Source organism: Polyodon spathula, chromosome 8 (genome assembly GCF_017654505.1).
Source record: "Polyodon spathula isolate WHYD16114869_AA chromosome 8, ASM1765450v1, whole genome shotgun sequence".
NCBI classification, from domain to species: domain Eukaryota; kingdom Metazoa; phylum Chordata; class Actinopteri; order Acipenseriformes; family Polyodontidae; genus Polyodon; species Polyodon spathula.
The window spans coordinates 8,866,399-8,885,744 of record NC_054541.1 but is presented as its reverse complement, the minus strand read 5'-3'; the positions used below and the strand labels follow the sequence as shown (position 1 = coordinate 8,885,744).

The following is a 19,346-nucleotide window of genomic DNA, read 5'->3' as shown; positions in this document are numbered from 1 at the left end:
ATACTTCAGACTTGGTGAACAGTTAAAAAGAATAAATAATGTGCTGTCTGATTACTGCTTTTTATTGTCATTCTTTTTCTTTAGTTTTCATCATAGTTATTTCTATATCTATCTGTCTATGTATGTATCTACAGTGTCTATCTATGTAGTGTATTTCTACCTATGTACAGTATGCATATCTTCTTGTGTACAGTATCTTTCTACTGTATATGAATTTTCTCCCAATTTCGAATGTCCAGTTATTTTTGGGCTCAGCTCACCGCTACCACTCCCGCGCTGACTCGGGAGGGGCGAAGCATGTGCCTTTAGCCGCCTACTTCTTTACATACTTGAGGCTAACCATGCAGCCACCTCAGAGCTACAGCGTCAGAGGACAATGCAGCTCTGGGCAGATTATAGGCAAGCCCGCAAGCGCCCCGCCAGACCACGGGGGTCGCTGGTGCATGGTGAGCTGAGGACACCCTGGCATTTTAATCATTTAGGGCCACTTGTACAATGCTTTTGTTTAATATTTAAAATATAATTCATGTGCAGTAAATTAGTGTTACCCCTGCATAAAGCTAAAACATTTGGTGTAGGGACCGTCTGTAAATATAGCAGTATGTTGAAATGTTGCTAATAGTCTCGGTGCTGAGTGTTGCTACAGTGCAGGTGTGCCTGTGTTCCAGGGTATGGCTGACTTCAGTAAGAGCACAGCACGCAGTGGGAGTCGAGGTCGGCCCGCCAAACAGTCAGAAGAGACAGCCAAAAAAACAGCTGCCACAGGCAACAAGCATGGTGAGCGGTTCTATTCCTCTTTCATTGCCATGCTGAGTGCTTTTTACATAATGATAAGGGATCACAAGTGAATTTAGCTAAGTGATGCTGATGCTGTAGAGTGTCACTAAAAGGAGCTGTGAGGAATGGGCAGTTAGGCACAAGTCTCATCTCTCTAGGAAAAATTCATACAGTGTGATGGTGACAATCAGATTCGAATTATTTTGGTTTCATTTGTGCTCAGGGCAGCTAATGTAATTTACACTGCACATCTTGGCAGGATTTTATGAACATATAGTTTTACTTTGAGGAGAGCCTACCTGTTCTGATGAGTTTGAAATTCTGGGGTTATAAGAAAGTCAAGTAGACTAATGTTTCCACAGGATTACACTTCAATTATAGTGCTGTTATTAGAAGTTGTAAACGTATGTTCACTACACAGCCTTAGTTACAAGCCCACAAAGATGAGCACTGTATTTTTAAGAATGCTTTCACTGACTAATGAATCAAGTCATGAGGGCCCCTTTTTCACATTTTTGCCAGTACTTGACAAAAACAAAGCTAGTCTTATTTACACATTTCTACACCATTCCTATACAGCTTTTCTTATTTGATCTCTGCTGTTTTTCATGAAACTGCCGCAAGCTGATCCTCTCAATGCAGGTGTACAAAAAATTAACCAGTTTCTGTACACACATCGGTATTGTATTTGAAAGAACAGCAATGATGCTTTTACCTGCTGTGCAGTTTGTGTTAATTTAGTCCTTTTATTTTATTTATAAGGATGAATCAAACGTTTACTTGACTTTGAAATGAGTATCATATTGTATGTTAAATGGTTTAGGATTCATCTAAATTGGTTAGATATAAATGCCACACTTTGCTGACCTTAATTAATATGGTTAAATATAGCCAAAGTTGCAAATATGATTTTTCAAGATGTATTAAAGAACTGCTGGTAAATTAAGTATTAGTTCAATACAATTTTAAGCAGTTGCCTTTCCCATTAGTCAGTAAGCTCCAACCAGATTACTTTTTCAATGGTAAAGATACCGGTAACTTTGAGGGAAAATATAAACAAGAGTTTATTTTCTTATGATCAATTCTGCATAGGAAGTTTTTGTCTGATCCTTAACACAACAGTCGTTGTTATAGCGACACATATATTTTAGCATTCAAAACAGCCTTCTGAATTTAAATTTCGAATTCATATTCATTGTTCACTTTTGTTCCAGCGAAAACAAACTTGCCCCAGTTTTTCAAGCCAAGAAATACATAGAAGCGAACCCACTCTGAAAAAAGACTGGAAACACTTTCCAGAAAAAAAATAAAATAAAATGAATTGCACCCTCATAAAAGCAGTTCAGCAAAGGAGTTACTTATTTAAATTTATTAATAACCTGGCAGCCGCTTGAGTCCTTTAATAACCATTGGGAACTAATCCTGTTTTGGCCCATGCATCTAGTTCCTAAAAGGGAAACAAAATCAACATAATACTGTTATAGTTGAAAAAACAGCTAAAAAAATACCTTCAAATTGTGTTCACATTATTTAAGCTTTCTTCCTTAAACCTTTCTGCATGTTAGTTGTCTTTCTCAATTGCTTTATTAAAAAAAAAAAAAATTAAAGTTCATTTTTGCCAACTTTTTCAATAAACTGAAGTCGATGAATCCCTTTGCATTTTTTTTTATTATCTAATCCAGTCTGAATGCAAAAAGAATGAGCCATCATGAGTGAAATACTTTTTGCTAAAATACTGTTCCTTGTTCCCATAGCAACAATCTAACACTTTCCCATAGCAACATGAATATTTTACTGCCTGACAGAGTGGATAAACTCACATTTCCAATAGCCAATCAAAAATGTTTTAATTTCATGAAAGATTTGCAAGTGACCTCCATGGGCTGCATTCTCAAAACTCAACTCCAATTCGTCATTTCACAAAGGACAGACATGCCCTATTACAAAACAAGAACAGAAAGCACATTTAATTTGGGACTTTCTGCTGTTATGTGAGGATTTATTCCGTGCTCCATGGTGAGATTTAGGTCTTTTACTGAACAACCCTTATAATTGCTCAGTAATTTAGCAGATTTCCCATGTGTTTTCCATGGTTACAGTATGCAATTACTGTAGTTCACCATTTTTCACACTACTGTGGGCTTTACAGTGCTTACCTATGCTTTACCAGGCTTTATGCTTTATTACACTTTGCCATGCTTTAACGCAGAGAGGCTTTTATAAGGGGATGTCAAAGAATAAACTTAATTCTGTTTGAAATGTCATTGAGAAAACACTGAAGCAAAAGATTACTGGACCTTGCCTTTTGCCAGTCAATTGACCTGAACATAAAACGGTCAGTTTATGGTCTCGGCATTAAGGGATCATATTACAGTTTTTTGTGGTAACTCTCAGGTCTATGGTATTGTATATATGATACACACCTATATATATATATATACTTGACTATATATCTACATAATTTACGGATAACGTTTATACTATATATATATATAAAAAACATTGCACTTTTAATTCACAAGAGACCCAATAAGGCTTCTCGGGGTACACCCCTTTTGGTTAAGGCCAGTCGTGGGTTGAAAAGAATTGAAAATACATTAAATTGCTTGTATAGCTGCACCATGACAAGTGATTGAATTAACACAGCACTGAGTGGAACCACAGCACATTAATTTCAGTACTTGGGATGCTAATCAGTTTGGATAAACAGGGACAGTCAGAGTGATAGTGAGACAGTGTAAGTGCGTATCAGTGTACCAGTTTAGCAGTCCCTATCAATCAGAAAAAGAGTTCTGAGCGTGTAATAATTCCTCTTTTCAACAGCACCTCTCCATCGGTGGCCACAGCCCACTGCTCACTATATTTTGCTTTGAATTAAATGTTGAAAAAAAGGCCTGTTGCTGCTGACCTGATTACACAGGCATGAAATTAACGTAATCAATCGGCTTCTGTTAAAAAGCTGACAGCGTACGGGGCACTACTGCTCAGGGGTCGTTGTTTGATTTCAACGAGATCCAGTTTCGACAGCCGAAGATTGTGTTCATTTGCACACACACTTCAATGCAGGAATAAACAGGGTGTAATTAAAAGCTGGAAGGACCCTTCAAAGGTAAATACGAAATTAGGAGACACTCTGGTCTCCCAGTCAAGGTCATTTTAGAAAAGAGTAGGTCTTATCAAAGTTTCCCATAGTAAAAGCATAGTGTAATTACGCTTAGTGAAAGCATGGTAAGGAGTGCATTGCAAAGCCGAGAGAGTTCCAGTAAAGCATATTAAAAAAAAAAACATTTCAAACCATGGTAAACTATGGTAAATGCATAGTATGAGCATACTGTGCACAGTTAGATTGGTAAACATTATACAGCATTTCTTCACTCTACCAGAGAATAACAGCATTGGAACAGATACTGCTGTCCTGCAATAACCACACCCAAATGCATCACAGCTAAATGTAGTATTCAAACTGATTTGAATGGTACCTCCTACCTCCTGTTTAAAACGTAGCTCTTTTCTGCATTTTTTTTTTTGGTTCTTAACTCTTAGGATGCGAGTACAGGAGGAATATGAGGAATGCATTGTTTGTTTTTTAACTGTAGGTGGTGCAGCTGTTGAGAAGATAGAAGGCAAGAAAAAAGGACGCCCCAGAGCTGACAATCAGGAGCTTAGGAACATACCTGTAAGCAAACCGAGGGCGTTGCTGGACGTATTTGAAGGACCGTATCAGCATCATGCACAATCAGTTCAATACATTCCTGCCCCCTTCAACAAGTTTTAGGTGTTGTCCTTAAAAATGAAAAAAAAAAAATCCTCTGAAATATCATCTAAATACAGTCTTGTAGGAATTGCTGCGGATCTGCAAACATAATTTGAAAGTTTTTTTTTTTTACCATTATTGTTCGGGATTCATGTCTGCTGTAGTATATAAACTGTTGCGCCATGCTTCTCTTTGATATTAAATACTGTAAAGGCAGTTTGACCGAGATATTGCTTGTCCATGGGTACCAAATTTTCAAATTATCAAATAAAAAACAAAACAGGTAGGGGATTATTATAAGCTTGCATGGTAATATAGCATTAGGATTGAGTGTGACTGGCATGTAATGATGCGGCCGCATTATTTGCTTAGATACATATAATTAGAAAGCACAGTGTTTGCTTGTTCTTTTTATATTACTTTTTTATTCCCTTAATCTCCAGCACCATTGTCTGCAGTGCAGAACCAGCCATCCCCGAAATGTCATTAAAATATAAAGCCTTCAGCATCAACCTTCCACCTCAAGTATTGGTTTGCTTGAACAGCAATATATGATTCTTCTTGAAGGGGGGCACACTGCAGATGATATTGCAAATAAACAGTCCCAGAGGTTAACACAGCATTTTCATTGTCACATTTATCACTGTCTGTAAGGTCCTGGGAGCACGAGGCAGGCTGGTACAAAGCATTCCAGGCATGAAGTGATTACTGAAGAAGCCAGGGGCGCATTCAATGCCAAACCTGTAAACAATGAGATCTGTGTGCAAGCCAGTGTGGTACACTGTTTAGGCCAAGCTGGATTATTATTATTATTATTATTATTATTATTATTATTTATTACACTGTGTAACAATTTTTTTTTTTTTTGTTCCTGGGTAGTAAGGGTTATTTCCTAACTGCTTATGCCTCAAAAGTATAGAAAATGGCTATTATTCCCCACAAACTTTGCTTTTGTGACCAGGACAGTGATATTTCAAAATATCACTATTTCCGATGGGAAAACGGGCAAATGTGTGTATTTACAGTATAATCGTAAATCTCGAAAAACTACTCACTTCTAAATCTTTTGTAGTCATTTTTGTATTACTTTAGTATAAATACATGTTAATTTGGATTCATATGTTGTTTTTTTCTGACTTTATTTGAACGAAAAGACACACATTTGCCCGTTTTCCCATTGGAAATAGTGATATTTTGAAATATCACTGTCCTGGTCACAAAAGCAAAGTTTGTGGGGAATAATAGCCATTTTCTATACTTTTGAGGCATAAGCAATTAGGAAATAACACTTACTACCCAGGAACAAAAATTGTGTTACATAGTGTTATTATTATTATTATTATTATTATTATTATTATTATTATTATTATTATTATTATTATTTCTTAGCAGATGCCCTTATCCAGGGTGACTTACAGTTGTTACAAAGTATCATAATACAAAATATCACATTACAGATAAGAGCAGTTATAAAGTACAGTAAAATCAGTAGAAAATAAGATCAAATTCAAATAAGAGCAAATAAAGAATACAGCAAACAATTAAATTTATGAGCGAATTTGACTAAGAGCTGTTAATCTTGTAGTAAAAATATTTTCTTATAAGGTTAAATTATAAGCAAATATTTTAATTAAATTAAGAGCACAGTAAGTACAATAACTGGATAAGAACGATTTTTCAAATAAGAGCAATTACAAAAAACATGAATACGGATACCTTTTAAGAGTAAAATCAACTGCAAGAAACAGAAATAGTTCTAATTAAGAGCAATAGTAGAATACGGCAAAATGTGGAGCAGTTCAGTGCAAGTACAAGATGATGCAAGCACTGGTACAATTGTGTGCCATCTAGTCTATTATGGTCAAGAGCTGTGGGGTTTATAGATGCCTTCTGAATAGGTGTGTCTTGAGGATGTTTAAGTAGATGCAGAATACTGGCACTGTTACGTACAACCTACTTTAAAATGAGTCAAGATAACTTAAAATACATTGTTTAATATCCAAAAAAGTGACGTTTGATATTCCTGAAACTACCCTAGACGTTTATTCAAAAATACGTCTACTGTCTTGAAATGTGTTCATGTATATCAAACTGTATTTCTTTCGTAAAAATAAACTTTGAAAAAGTTTGCTCTGAACTGAAATCCATTTTAAAAGCCTCCTTATTGGAGGTTGGGGGATTTGACCAAGCATTAGGATAGTTTTCTGTTTCCAGAGTAGACAGGAACTTCTGTTTAATGTTTCAGCAGAAGGATTGAAATGCTTAACTATTGTTATGCTTGGCACCGTTAAAACATTTTCATATCAATTATATTTTAAAAGTTAAATTCAGTAAACTTAAAGCACAACTCATTTGCAAGGCAGATCTGCCTTTGGAATCACCCTATGGTCTAACTAATTTCCAAAACATAAGGGGGAGTCTGAATTTCATTACCCAGTGGCCAGATAATAAGCCTTCAGCCCAGATGGTTTAAAATAAAAAGTTGGACAGGCATTTAAGTACAGTCACTCAAGTTTTCCTGAACTGCCTTTTTAAACCACCTCTTATTTAATACAAACACCTTGCACTGGGCCCTCTTCCTGACTTTCTCCTTCTGTTTAATACTCCTGTGTCTGGCTTGTTTAATCAATGCTAACCTCTTACCTTACTGTGTAGGCAAGCATGGTGGCTCAGTGGAAAGAAGAGTTTAAGAATCGCTCTCGAGTAAAATGCCCCAGCTCTGGGTGCTGGCTAGAATTCCCAAGTATCTGTGGAGTAAAGTACCATTATCAGCGCTGCCAGGGGGTAAGGCAATTCTTGAAAGCACCTCAAATATGGGATTGCATCAACCATTTAAACTTAACTTGTTGCAGTCCAAGGCTGATCAAATCAATACCTCGGTTTAATTAAAAGTGTAATTAAGTACATTTATTATAAACAGCCCTTACTCATTAATAACCTATTTACAACCAGGTCCCTATTTCCGATGTGGTTATCCACACTGAAGACTTTTGCTCCAGAGGTCATGCAGCTTTGCCCTAGTGCCTGTTTTTTTAGTAAGACCCCCTATACATGGACTGAGCCCTGAATTCTACGTAAAGTGATATTTCACCGGTATGTTGATTATAAGCAGTGGGCCATTGATCTGCTTTATTTTAATCCACTTTTTTCTTGTTCTGCTTCCACGCTCCTGTCTGCAGACATATTCATGCTGTATTAGGCTGTTCACATAAAACAGGAATGAAACTGCATTCTGCCAGTTGATCAGGTTATCCGCCGCATGGTCGTAGAGGAGCTGTGAGATTGTTTGCCTGTTTAACATGCTTAGTAAGCTAGTTGTATTACCTCTGGAACAGCTGAGACTGATACTGGGAGAGACCAGTTAAGTACACAATTCCTTCAGGGTGTTCTGTTCTACTGTAATATTGTATCTGAACTGGCACTAATTGCATTGTAGCTACTACTATGTACCAACAGTCTTTACAAGATTCAGAATTTCTTTGCTTGTTTTTTTGTTCAGGCTACAATATCAGAGAAACTGAACCACCAGTGTCCTTATTGTGAAGCTGCATTTGCATCTAAAACCCGTGTGGAGAAGCACAAGACATGGAATCATGCTGATAGAGTCTCACAAGAACCGACAGCTGGCAATGAAGCAGACAATGAAGTGCAGACAACGCCAGTCAAGGGGAGTGCTAAGAAACGGTACAGGGCATGTATTTCAGGGGACATTCTCTAAGCATGTCCTTTACAGACAGTTTTCAAGATCCTACAACGCCATTGTATACTGACCCAGAAAAGGTGAACCTTTTTTTTTTTTTTTTTTTTTGTGTGTGTTTCACACAGAGCCGCAGAAAGTTCTGACGCTTCCCCAATCAGAAGCAAAGTGAAGAAGACGCGGGAGGTGTTCCAGCACTCTCAGAACGGAGAGTATGTCCCACAGAAAGCAGGCAGGAAACACCAGCAGGGGGCGGACTCCAAGGCTTCTCCCACGACTCCGGGAGGCAGCGAGGGTGAGGGGGGAAGCTTCCCTGAGGAGGACCCAGAACGAACAAGGCACAGTAAGATTATTACACTCTGTAGACTAGCAGGGCCTGGCACAGCACCCTACTGATCCTTTCAGACACAGACGCAACACTTTCCACAAAAACAGTGCAAATTGCTCGCTGGTTTTTGATGTGTTGTGGTTGAGGCGAACAAACAATAAGATTCATCCCACGCAACTGAAACAGAATATAATCAGTAATTAAGATTACATTCCCCTTGAAAATAAATGAAGGTCACCTGCTGTATGTGGTGACAAAAACAACTAGGCCTGCCTTTTTTTAGTGTGCTCCTCCTAATAGTATCCTAGCAACAGCATTCCCTTGTGGTCTGGTACCAGTATTCAGACAGTGCAGCAGACAGTAAACAAACTGTGATGTCATTGAAACCATCACATGTGGATGCTGTTATCTTTCTGAGCATAAATAAAATATGATAAGTCATGAACGATGCTGACACTAACAAGGTACACATTTCCCCAAATTCCTTTGTGTAGTAGGACATTATGAATAATCCGATGTCATTTAATCAATGTAGTAGTCATCTACATCTACAGCTCCAAAGGTACTTTTAGTACTGCTGTTCATTTTGGTGTTTATTATGTCAATGCATTGATACAGTGACCGTATGTATCAGTGGTAAAGAGGCTGACATCTCCCCAGTCTAAGTATTTAGATAAGGAGTGACAGTTGAAAAAGGTTGTGTATTTCTTGTTGATTATAATGGTTTGACTCGATTGTTTTAATCTCGAGCCAGGAAGGAAACAGAGAACCCCGAAGAAGTTCACTGGGGAACAGCCTTCCATTTCAGGAACGTTCGGCATGAAAGGTAATTTTACACATTGCGCTGGTAGCAGGTGCCGTTTTCAACGCTCTGTTCAACCACAGTGTAAAAAACGAATGTAAAAAGTAAAACACTTTGCAAGTAAACACCACTATATGTCATCTTTCACTCGTTTACTTTCCAGTTATAGCTTTCTAACCTGTAAGGAGTCAGATCAGAACATTTGAGAAATGTTTGAAAGTATTATTCTGTATTTTAAGGTTTGAGCAAATCAGAAGAGAAGATAAAGTCTGGGCAAGGAAAGAAGGTTGTAGGAAACGCTTGTAATAAACAGCCAAAGAGGAAAGCACAGGGCATGAACCTTCGCAAGGACCCTGCCTCTTATTCCCCAGGTAAACCCACACTGAAACAAACATAACAAAACGCAGCTATACATGTGAACAGGCTCAGAGATTTCGATCCAGTGACGATTACAGGGGAGAATTTTAAGGAGCATCAGAGCTCCTAACAAAATGCCGTCGCTATAAAACAGATATGGAAAATTGATGCGCAAAAGTTGCTTCTAGAAAACACATTTTTATTCTGCATAGAGTTTTGCATGCATTTTGTGAAAGTAAGGCTATTAATCATTGTTGTGGTTTGGCACAGCAATGGCTTTCATTGTAAGAGGATGAAAAGGGTTTGTTGTGCACACTGCGATAGGGACAAATCGAAACAGTACAAGTGTATGTACAGTAACACTGCGTGGCATTAATGACTTCATATTTTAAGGATCTAAACTGTGGTGGATCTACATGCTGTTGATCTGTTGTAGACCTACTTCTTTGTATAATCACTAAGCTTGGGAGTACTGGAGCAAAAGCCTGGGGGGTCTGTTACCATAGTGATGGGGCTGTTGTGTTGATGTCACTCATCAGGGAGCCCGGAGGAGAGGTGGCAGCAGGTTATCGCAGAGAAGGGAGAGGTTGTCTGTCCGACTTGTTCTCTCATCTCCAGGAAAACTGTCCCTGGTCTCAAGAAACACATGGAGATCTGCCTGAAGGTATGTGCAGAGGGTTTTTATCTTCTTGTTGTTAGTGTTTTCTGTCTAAATGGTTTATTATTAAGACTGTAAGAAAAGCCTGCCCTTGACATGTTTGAAAAGAGCATCTCTTTAACATCCTGGTTCAGTTCACAGCTGTTATGCATTAGGCGGGCGAGGGTTTTGGTTTCTTGCTGCACTTTGTGAGCAGAAGTTTAAACCAGCAGAGACCAAAGCCTGCTCTCCTCTCACTGACAAGGGACTGTATAGACAAGTAGCAGTTATTCACAGAGCAGAGGACATTGGTCAGCTCCAGCCAGTATAAGAGAAACCACACATAATAAAACTTCACAATAGGTGGCAGAATTAAACAAATGCAGAATTCACAGTGAACTAATGATTACTTCATATTCTCTGTACCCTTCAACATGTGTTGGCACTGTATTGCTACACAGGGTGGTCGTTTATAGTAATCATTTTACATCTGTACTAACCTCATATCACAATACTGCCCCATTGTTGGAGGATGTCCTATGCAATTACATTTCGTAGTAAAGTGTTACAAAAAATGTCCATACAATAATTCAGATTGTTTATATTTGTATTATTAGGATAGAAAGGGCACTGTCCTGCTTCTGATTTCAAAGTTTTGTCTACTTTCTGCAAGTTCTGTGCTGTCTGAATGACAAATCAAAGAATACATTTTGTGAGAAAGACACCCAGGCTGTTATTAGTAATACAAGGATGGTCCCTGTAAGAAAGCAGCAGCCACATGATCCAACATTTTGTACCGGCACTGAAAAAAACCCAAAACATAATAAAGGTGGTCTGGGATCGTGCTACCCATGGAAACAAACAATGCTTTTATTCCGGTGCGTTAGAAATTATTCATTTATAATTACTTAGATAATTCATTCACATATGTGGTTCAGTGCTGTTTTGACCTTCCAAGAATTACTGTTGAGTAAAGTAACGTACAGTACTGATCATGCTTCATACCTACTCGAGCAATGTACATTTTTTTGTAGAAACCTTTTAACCCTGTGCTGCCTGCACAGATTTTTCTTTTCTTTTAATAATATAAAAAGGTCCAATTCCCAACTACTGCTGTTCACCAGCAAGCCAGCACCTGCAAGGATACACAGTTCTGCTTGGAGTCTTGTCCTGTCCCAGGCTTCTGTTTTGAGTCCTTTCTGAAATCAGTGACTGTGGTCTTGTGTTCTTAGCTGCAGGATGCCTTGAAGTGTCAAGACTGTGAAAAGCAGTTCAAGTCCAAAGCGGGCTTGAATTACCACACCATGGCAGAACACATTAACAAGGTGAGCCGCACTTGAGCGTCTGGGAGCTTGGGTTCAGCAAGCTTTGCCTGAATGAAGCATGCTGTTTGTATAGCATCGGTACTTGATAAAATACACAATGGGTACAGTACTTTATAAGCAAGAGGGTGTGTAGGGAGGGGGGCAGAATATTTAGATTTAACAATTGGACCCTAAAATATAAGTAAATATATATAGAAAATGCTTTTAATATATATTAACGATAACGTTCAGTCTTCCTGGCCATCCCTTTTAAGTAACTATAGAAACGTGGCGCTAGCTTGAAGGCGGGCGTATTACATGAGGAAAAACAAGTTTTAAAATGTGCCTGGAGACCAGATTGTGTTCCCAGCAGCTGTTACTGCCTGGGGCTAATGCTGATCAGAGGAGAGGAAATAATATGTGGTGTCTTGACCACTGTAAAAAAGACGATCTGCAGCTTTCCGATCAATCCCAGCACAATGCGAGTTCTAGCAGTGGAAACCCAGAGGTGCAAGCTGCTAATGCTCCTGAGAGAAAATTCTTTTATTATTGATTCAAAGTAATCGTGTGCAGAATAAACACTGTGGTCTTGTCCCGCGTTGCTTGCCACCCTACTATAAGAAGATCTGTTCTCTTACTGTTTCTGTAGCCCAGTGCACATAAAGACAGCTTTGCAGACGAACAGGAAGAACGGGACAGACTACGGAAGGTTCTCAAACAAATGGGCAAGCTGAAATGTCCTAATGAGGTATATATATATATATATAGAGAGAGAGAATAATAGATGTGCTTCAGTGAGTTACAGGAAAATAATTCCATCTAGGGATTCTGTGATGTCATAAATTACGAGATCAAAGGTCACAGAAACCCGAGATGGAATTGTTTTCCTGTAACTCACTGAAGAGTCCCATCTATTTTTTGATCATACATAGATACCCTTGTGATGCTATTATTAAAGAAGACGAGGTTCAGCAGTACAACTGTTTTTTTTTTTTGTTTTTGTTTTTTTTTAAACATCATGTTTCAGGGCTGTACATACGTTCTATGTCATTATCCATTAGTGCTTCAGCTTTATGTGGATGATTGCCTTTTTTTAATTTCTCGTTCCTCTAGTTTATCTGAGATACGAATGTACCAGCTTTACATGTTTTATTTTTTTAACGTATTCTCATTTTGTTGATCATTAATGAACATTTCTGTACTGTGGGTGATGTCAAGTGACTGAAGACGTTTTGTGTTTGAATTGAAAGTGATGGTCTCGGAGTCGAATGGGTCAAAGTTCAAGTATATTTTCCTCCGGAGGAATTATCACTTTTTGGGCCTCCTGTTGTTCTTGTCGTCCCCCAGGGCTGCTCAGCCACTTTTTCCAGTCTAATGGGCTACCAGTACCACCAGAAGCGCTGTGGAAAAGACCCTTCCGACATAGAGAAGCCTGTCTTTATCTGTAAACACTGCAGGAAAAACTACAAATCCAAGGCTGGCCACGACTACCATATCCGATCCGAGCACAGCACTGTGAGTGCCTCCACACTATTTATAAAGAGCCGTTCGCAGATATAAACAGTGCCCTGAAGCACTGTACAATTGCATCAAACACCATTTAGAAATTATACAGTTTAAAATTCAACAGACACATCAGGGCTTTGTTTTCCAATTGCAGACTGGTAGATTTTTGCTTTTACCATGACAGCATTTGGTTAACTGTAAAATAGGTAGGTCTTATTTATGGGAGATCCTGTGCAGATCATTGACACACAACGCTATCAAGTGCCTTGTTTTACAGTCCCCTTAATCTTGTCAGTGTTTTGTACCCCAGTTTCTTGTTGGTTTATTTTGCAATGTGAATTGGGGTCCCTGTGTGTGCAGAGTCTGAAGCAGTCAGAGCAGGCTGCTGCAAGGGAGGAGGAGGAGGAGGAGGTAGAGGACTTCGAGAGGACCCCCAGTGGCAGAGTGCGCCGTAGGTCTGCCCAGGTCGCTGTCTTCCATCTGCAGGAGATCGCAGAGGATGAGCTGGCCAAGGAGTGGAACAAGCGCAAGATGAAGGACGACCTGGTCCCTGACATCAATAGAGTAAGAGCCAGCAAATCTAGTGCTAGAACTGTACATACAAACATGGGCTGGAACAAGGTTCCTGGTTTGACGATTACTTCATTTAAACTCAGCGTTGCCAAATACCACATTCAGTATTACCATACCGCATTATAATCTATATCAACTGTCTTGGTAACAAAGACTGACAATATAGAGCCTTGCATTCTTAGTTATAGTAGTGAGATTCATTCATTTTGAAACCCCCCCATTGAATGACTGCAGTTTATCAATATTCAGTTTTAAAATGTAAGAACAAGGGATATGGCAGTGTTAGCTGTTAGGAAAAGGATACACGTATTGAGGTTAGCTTTTACAGAAACAGTGTTCTGTTCTTATGTGTTTGCGTCATGCTGTCTACAGTCTGGTTGTCAGTGTGAATTTCAAAGCGTGTCGGTTTACTGAAACCGAGCTCTAACATTTTGAGTTCTCTTTAATCTAATCTAACAAACAAGAGAGAAGTTCTCAGGAAGGCCAGAGGGAGTCTGTGTGAAACTGGTGGGTGTAAGCCTCTACGCTGAACACCGCAGACACTGGAACACTTTTATTTAGAGGTGATAGAAGATAACAGAGCGATAATAATGCTAATGGGCATTGATCCACTGCTGACCACTTGAATGTAGTGATTTGATTCTGGCCACTGCTTCCATAACAAGCTTCCTTTAAAAATGATGTAATAGTACTCATTTGTACTCACAAATCATGAGTGATGTAAATTGATAGTCTTTTAAAGGTTTGTTTCAGGCAGGGAAGTCTCAAAACACACAGGCAAACGTGATCAGTTGATAGGCAGAAAAATCCTTGTAACCATGAAAAAAAGTCAAAACAGAGACTGGACTAGGGAGGTAGCTCCCGCCTTCATGTCAGTCCTCAAAATCAGTTTGTCGCTGCCAATAATGATTGTATTAACAAAGGCAGAACTAGACTTGAGTTATTACAAGGCGTTGCAAAACCTAGAAATGTTTCAAATGATCTGGTGCCTCAACAGTATAATCTGTGAAATTGACAAGGATCAACAGCTGCTTGTGCATATTTAAAGTGTTTGTGTAAAGGGGGGTTTATTTGATGTTATTCAGATGGGATTTTAAGGAACTGAAATTATTGTGGTTTTTTTGGTGTATTTATTGCCATTTCACTTGTATTTCTGTGTAGATGTATAGGTAATAAAGGATTTTCAAAAAGTTATAATAAGAATGTTCTGACCAGGTGCATTTAACTTACTTTCACACCCTCAATTTCAAGACCGCTCCAAATGCCAAAACCAAAAAGTACAAATACTGCAATACAGTCCAAATGTCTTGTCCGAACAGGACTTGACTTCTATATAAAACTCATATATATATATATATATATATATATGATATATATATATATATATATATATACAGTGCCTTGCAAAAGTATTCAGACCCCTGACCAATTCTCTCATATTACTGAATTACAAATGGTACATTGAAATTTCGTTCTGTTCGATATTTTATTTTAAAACACTTAAACTCAAAATCAATTATTGTAAGGTGACATTGGTTTTATGTTGGGAAATAGTTTTAAGAAAAATAAAAAACTGAAATATCTTGCTTGCATAAGTATTCAACCCTCACACATTAGTATTGGGCAGAGCCACCTTTCGCTGCAATAACAGCTTTAAGTCTTTTGGGGTAAGTATGTACCAGCTTTGCACACAGTGTCGGAGTGATTTTGGCCCATTCTTCTTGGCAGATTTGCTCCAGGTTGTTCAGGTTGGTTGGACAATGTTTGTGGACCGAATTGAATTTGAATTTTCAAATAGTGCCACAGATTCTCAATGGAATTGAGATCAGGATTTTGACTGGGCCACTGTAGGACATTCACCTTTTTGTTCTTGAGCCACTCCAATGTTGCTTTGGCCTTGTGCTTGGGATCATTGTCCTGCTGAAAGGTGAATTTCCTCCCAAGCTTCAGTTTTTTAGCAGACTGAAGCAGATTCCCTTGTAGTATTTTCCTCTATTTTGCTCCATCCATTCTTCCTTCAGTTGTAACAAGATGCCCCGTCCCTGCTGATGAGAAGCATCCCCACAGCATGATGCTGCCACCATACTTCACTGTAGGGATGGTGTGTCTTGAGGCATGGGCAGTGTTAGGTTTGCGCCACACGTAGAGCTTTGAGTTGTAGCCAAAAAGCTCTATCTTGGTCTCATTTTCCCACATCGCAGCTGGGTCACTCTCGTGCTTTCTGGCAAACTCCAGACGTGCTTTCAGATGGCACTTTTTGAGTAACGGCTTCTTTCTTGCCACCCACCCATACAGACCAGTGTTATGCAGAGCTCTTGATATGGTTGACTGGTGCACCATTACTTCACTCCCAGCCACTGAACTCTGTAGCTCCTTCAAAGTGATTGTTGGCCTCTCTGTGGCTTCTCTCACAAGTCTCCTTCTTCTTTGAGCGCTGAGTTTTGAGGGACGGCCTTTTCTTGGCAGTGACTGGGAGGTGTGATGCAGCTTACACTTCCTGATTATTAATCCAACTGTGCTCACTGGGATATCCAAACACTTGGATATTATTTTGTACCCTTCCCCTAATCTATGCATTTGTATTACTTTATCTCTAACTTCTGCAGAATGCTCTTTGGTCTTCATTTTCCTTCAGATTCACAGCCTTACCAATGATCCTTCAACAGTGGGGTTTTTATCCAGAAAATGTGACAGCAACTTTAATGGTTCACAGGTGGAGGCCAATGGTAAGGTAATTGTGTCCTCGTTAGGGCAAATTCTATCATCGTTGCAAACTGGGAGCTTCCACAGCACAGGGGTTGAATACTTACACAAGCAAGATATTTCAGTTTTTTATTTGTCTTAAAAATATTTCCCAACATAAAACCAATGTCACCTTACAATAATTGATTCTGAGTTTCAGTGTTTAAAAATAAAATATCAAACAGAACAAAATTTCAATGTACCATTTGTAATTCGGTAATATGAGAGAATTGGTCAGGGGTCTGAATATGTTTGCAAGGCACTGTGTGTGTGTATATATATATATATATATACATATATATATATATGTGTGTGTGTGTTTTTTGTGTTTCAGCTTAACTACACTCGCCCTGGGCTTCCAAAATTTAACCCCAAAATGCTGGATAACTGGAAGAGAGAAGTCAAGGAGAAAGGGTTCATCTTCTGTGCGAATAATGTAGGCCAAGTTACTTAAACTCCTTAAAGAAATGTATTATGTTGTGGAAAAGAATATTCCATGCCTGCTGATACAGTATATTAGAGATTTAAACCCAGTCCAGGCCAACAATATCATAGACAAAAGCATGGCTGTAATCATTGTATAACTTAGAAAATAGATTTGTGTAGACATGGCTCTAATTGAAAACTGCTACTTTGAAATATGCAGTGCAGACGTACATAAGAGCATCATCTTGTTTAATAGTTTGAAAAAAATGTGCACTGCTTCAAACAGAATGACAACAGGGCTAATTTCATTATGATGTGTTTTTGTTTCTTCCAGCGCTGTGAAGCAGTCTACTCCAGTGTTTCAGGTCTAAAAGCCCATTTGGCCAACTGTAACATGGTATGTACAATTTTCCCAAAGCTTTCCCTGTAACTTTTTCCCAAAACTTTGTGGGAACGGTTTCCACACAACTGGCCTGTTGTCCTTATTCCTGTAAAGTAGACGGTCACCTCTGCTTCTACTGCTATCAGTGATATTTTATCGCAGGAGTTGAAAAGAAAGTGAATGGCAGAGATCCCACGTGTCACATAGTATTCATCAGTGTGTGAACCCAGCCTGATGCTGCTGTGTTTTCTCATGCAGGGAGGCGGCTCTGTTGGGAAGTACAGGTGTCTGCTGTGCCAGAAGGAGTTCAGCTCTGAGAGTGGAGTTAAATACCACATCGGCAAGACCCATTCGGTGGTAAGGAGTGTCATTCTGTGTTCAGGGGAACTTGCCTGTGTGTGACCTCTGCTGTGACAATTCTGTTCCAAGTAGAAGGGAAAGATAACAGGGGTTGACAGTAGACGTGAAGGTGATTACTGTACAGTAGTGCCAATTGAATCTGACCACCTTGCTTTTTATTTTGTGTTACTGATCTATGAACAGAACTGGTTCCGGACTTCAAACCCGGTCTCTCCAAATGGCAAAAGGAAAGAACTCAACAATGTAAAGAAAGACAGAAAGAACAGCACAGCCGGAAAGAAGAGGGGCAGGAAGCCTAAAGTAAGGCCCCCGGAGCCACCGCAAAAAGACACGGAAAAGGCTGAATCAGAGACTAGCTCCACAAATGCAACAGATACCGCGGCTTCAGCTGCAAACAAAATCACCGGAGACCAGAGAAAAGACACAGAACCACCTGCGAAGAAAAGGGGGCGAGCCAAGAAAGGGCCCAATAAACCTTAACAAAGAAAGAACAATTTCATAGGGCTTTGGCTGGGATTTTGAAGAAAAATGTGTAAAAAAAAAAGAAAACAAAAAATCAGGCTGACAGTAAATAGATACAAATTTAGTTTGGCTTCTATTGCGGCCGAAGTCTTATTTTATGTTTACTTCTACTTGAGGAAGTAAATCCAAATAAGATTGCACCTATATATATATATATATATGATATATTTTATATATATATATATTATATATATATATATTATATCAGTCAATCAAGTTCCGTAGACTCCAGTTTTTAGGTTTCTATATTTTGGGGATCCCCCTGTTATATAAAGTCTATTTGTTTGTTTTTTAAAATATTTTTTTAACCACTAGTGTTTTTCTTGTATGTATGTTTAAGGAAGGTGTTAAAATGCACTGTAAGATACAGTATTTATTAACCTCATTCTGGTTCATTTCTTACCACAGGGTTTGCTGTATCAAAGGGGTCCATACCTGTCTACTTTCTGGGGGGTGCAGATGTGTGGCTAAGTATGTGAACTTGCCTCGTGCACTGAATGCGTGCCTGCCACAGGGATCCCCTGTGCTAAACCCTGCCAGAGGATTGCAGTAACCACACACCGGCCATGACTTTTGCAGACATTAAAGGTTTGCTGACATAAGGGGGTTCAACAGTAGAGTTCTGAGCAAAATACGGGAGAAAATCTGTCCCGGGAGTTGCCTGGCAGAAGGCTCCAAAATACAGGAGACTCCCGGTGAGTATGGGTGAGTTGACAGGTCTGGGGGTCAGGTTGGCAGTACAGTGTATCTCAATCCACTCACATAACTGGATAGCGGCAGCCATTTCCACTTTCAATATCTCACTTGAAAGAGTTGCTTTTTTTTTTTGTTGTCCAACATTTTCAGAACAGAAGGGGATTGAAGAATAATTTGTCCTTACTGTTTTATTTTGATCAGTGCATTTTGTATGGCAGCTGAATATACTTTAGAATATAGCAAGCATCTTTTCCTCCTGATTTTAAATATGTGTATGTAATACATTGCTCCAGACAGTTAAGGGATATTAACATATATGTATGTTTATAAAGCTGATTATGCAGGCGCTCCAGTGTGCATAATCCATAGATACCCAGGCTGTATGAGTGTTTGTGCTGACTGACCGCTGTATGAATGGTTCAAAATAGTCTGGATATGGAAGAATCGGGACCCCTTTTTCAGCATAGTCTGCAATGTTTAATA

General features: G+C 39.0%; 1 protein-coding gene across 3 annotated transcripts; it reads left to right on the top strand.

Moving 5' to 3' along the window:
- Positions 1-636: 636 nt before the first annotated feature.
- Positions 637-18,205, top strand: LOC121319314 (zinc finger protein 512B-like). 3 transcript variants are annotated; one of them, XM_041256619.1, is made up of 16 exons: positions 638-777; positions 4,374-4,453; positions 7,187-7,315; positions 8,031-8,215; positions 8,357-8,571; positions 9,311-9,382; positions 9,598-9,729; positions 10,255-10,379; positions 11,585-11,677; positions 12,306-12,404; positions 13,004-13,171; positions 13,523-13,726; positions 16,812-16,913; positions 17,238-17,300; positions 17,544-17,642; positions 17,829-18,205. In XM_041256619.1, exons 1-16 carry the CDS (start codon positions 672-674, stop codon positions 18,123-18,125), a joined length of 2,169 nt encoding a protein of 722 aa, XP_041112553.1. In that variant the 5' UTR covers positions 638-671; the 3' UTR covers positions 18,126-18,205. The 3 variants fall into 3 exon arrangements, with proteins under 3 accessions (XP_041112555.1, XP_041112553.1, XP_041112554.1); XM_041256621.1 differs by lacking the exon at positions 13,004-13,171 and having other exon boundaries at positions 637-777; XM_041256620.1 differs by lacking the exon at positions 7,187-7,315.
- The last annotated feature ends 1,141 nt before the right edge of the window (positions 18,206-19,346 follow it).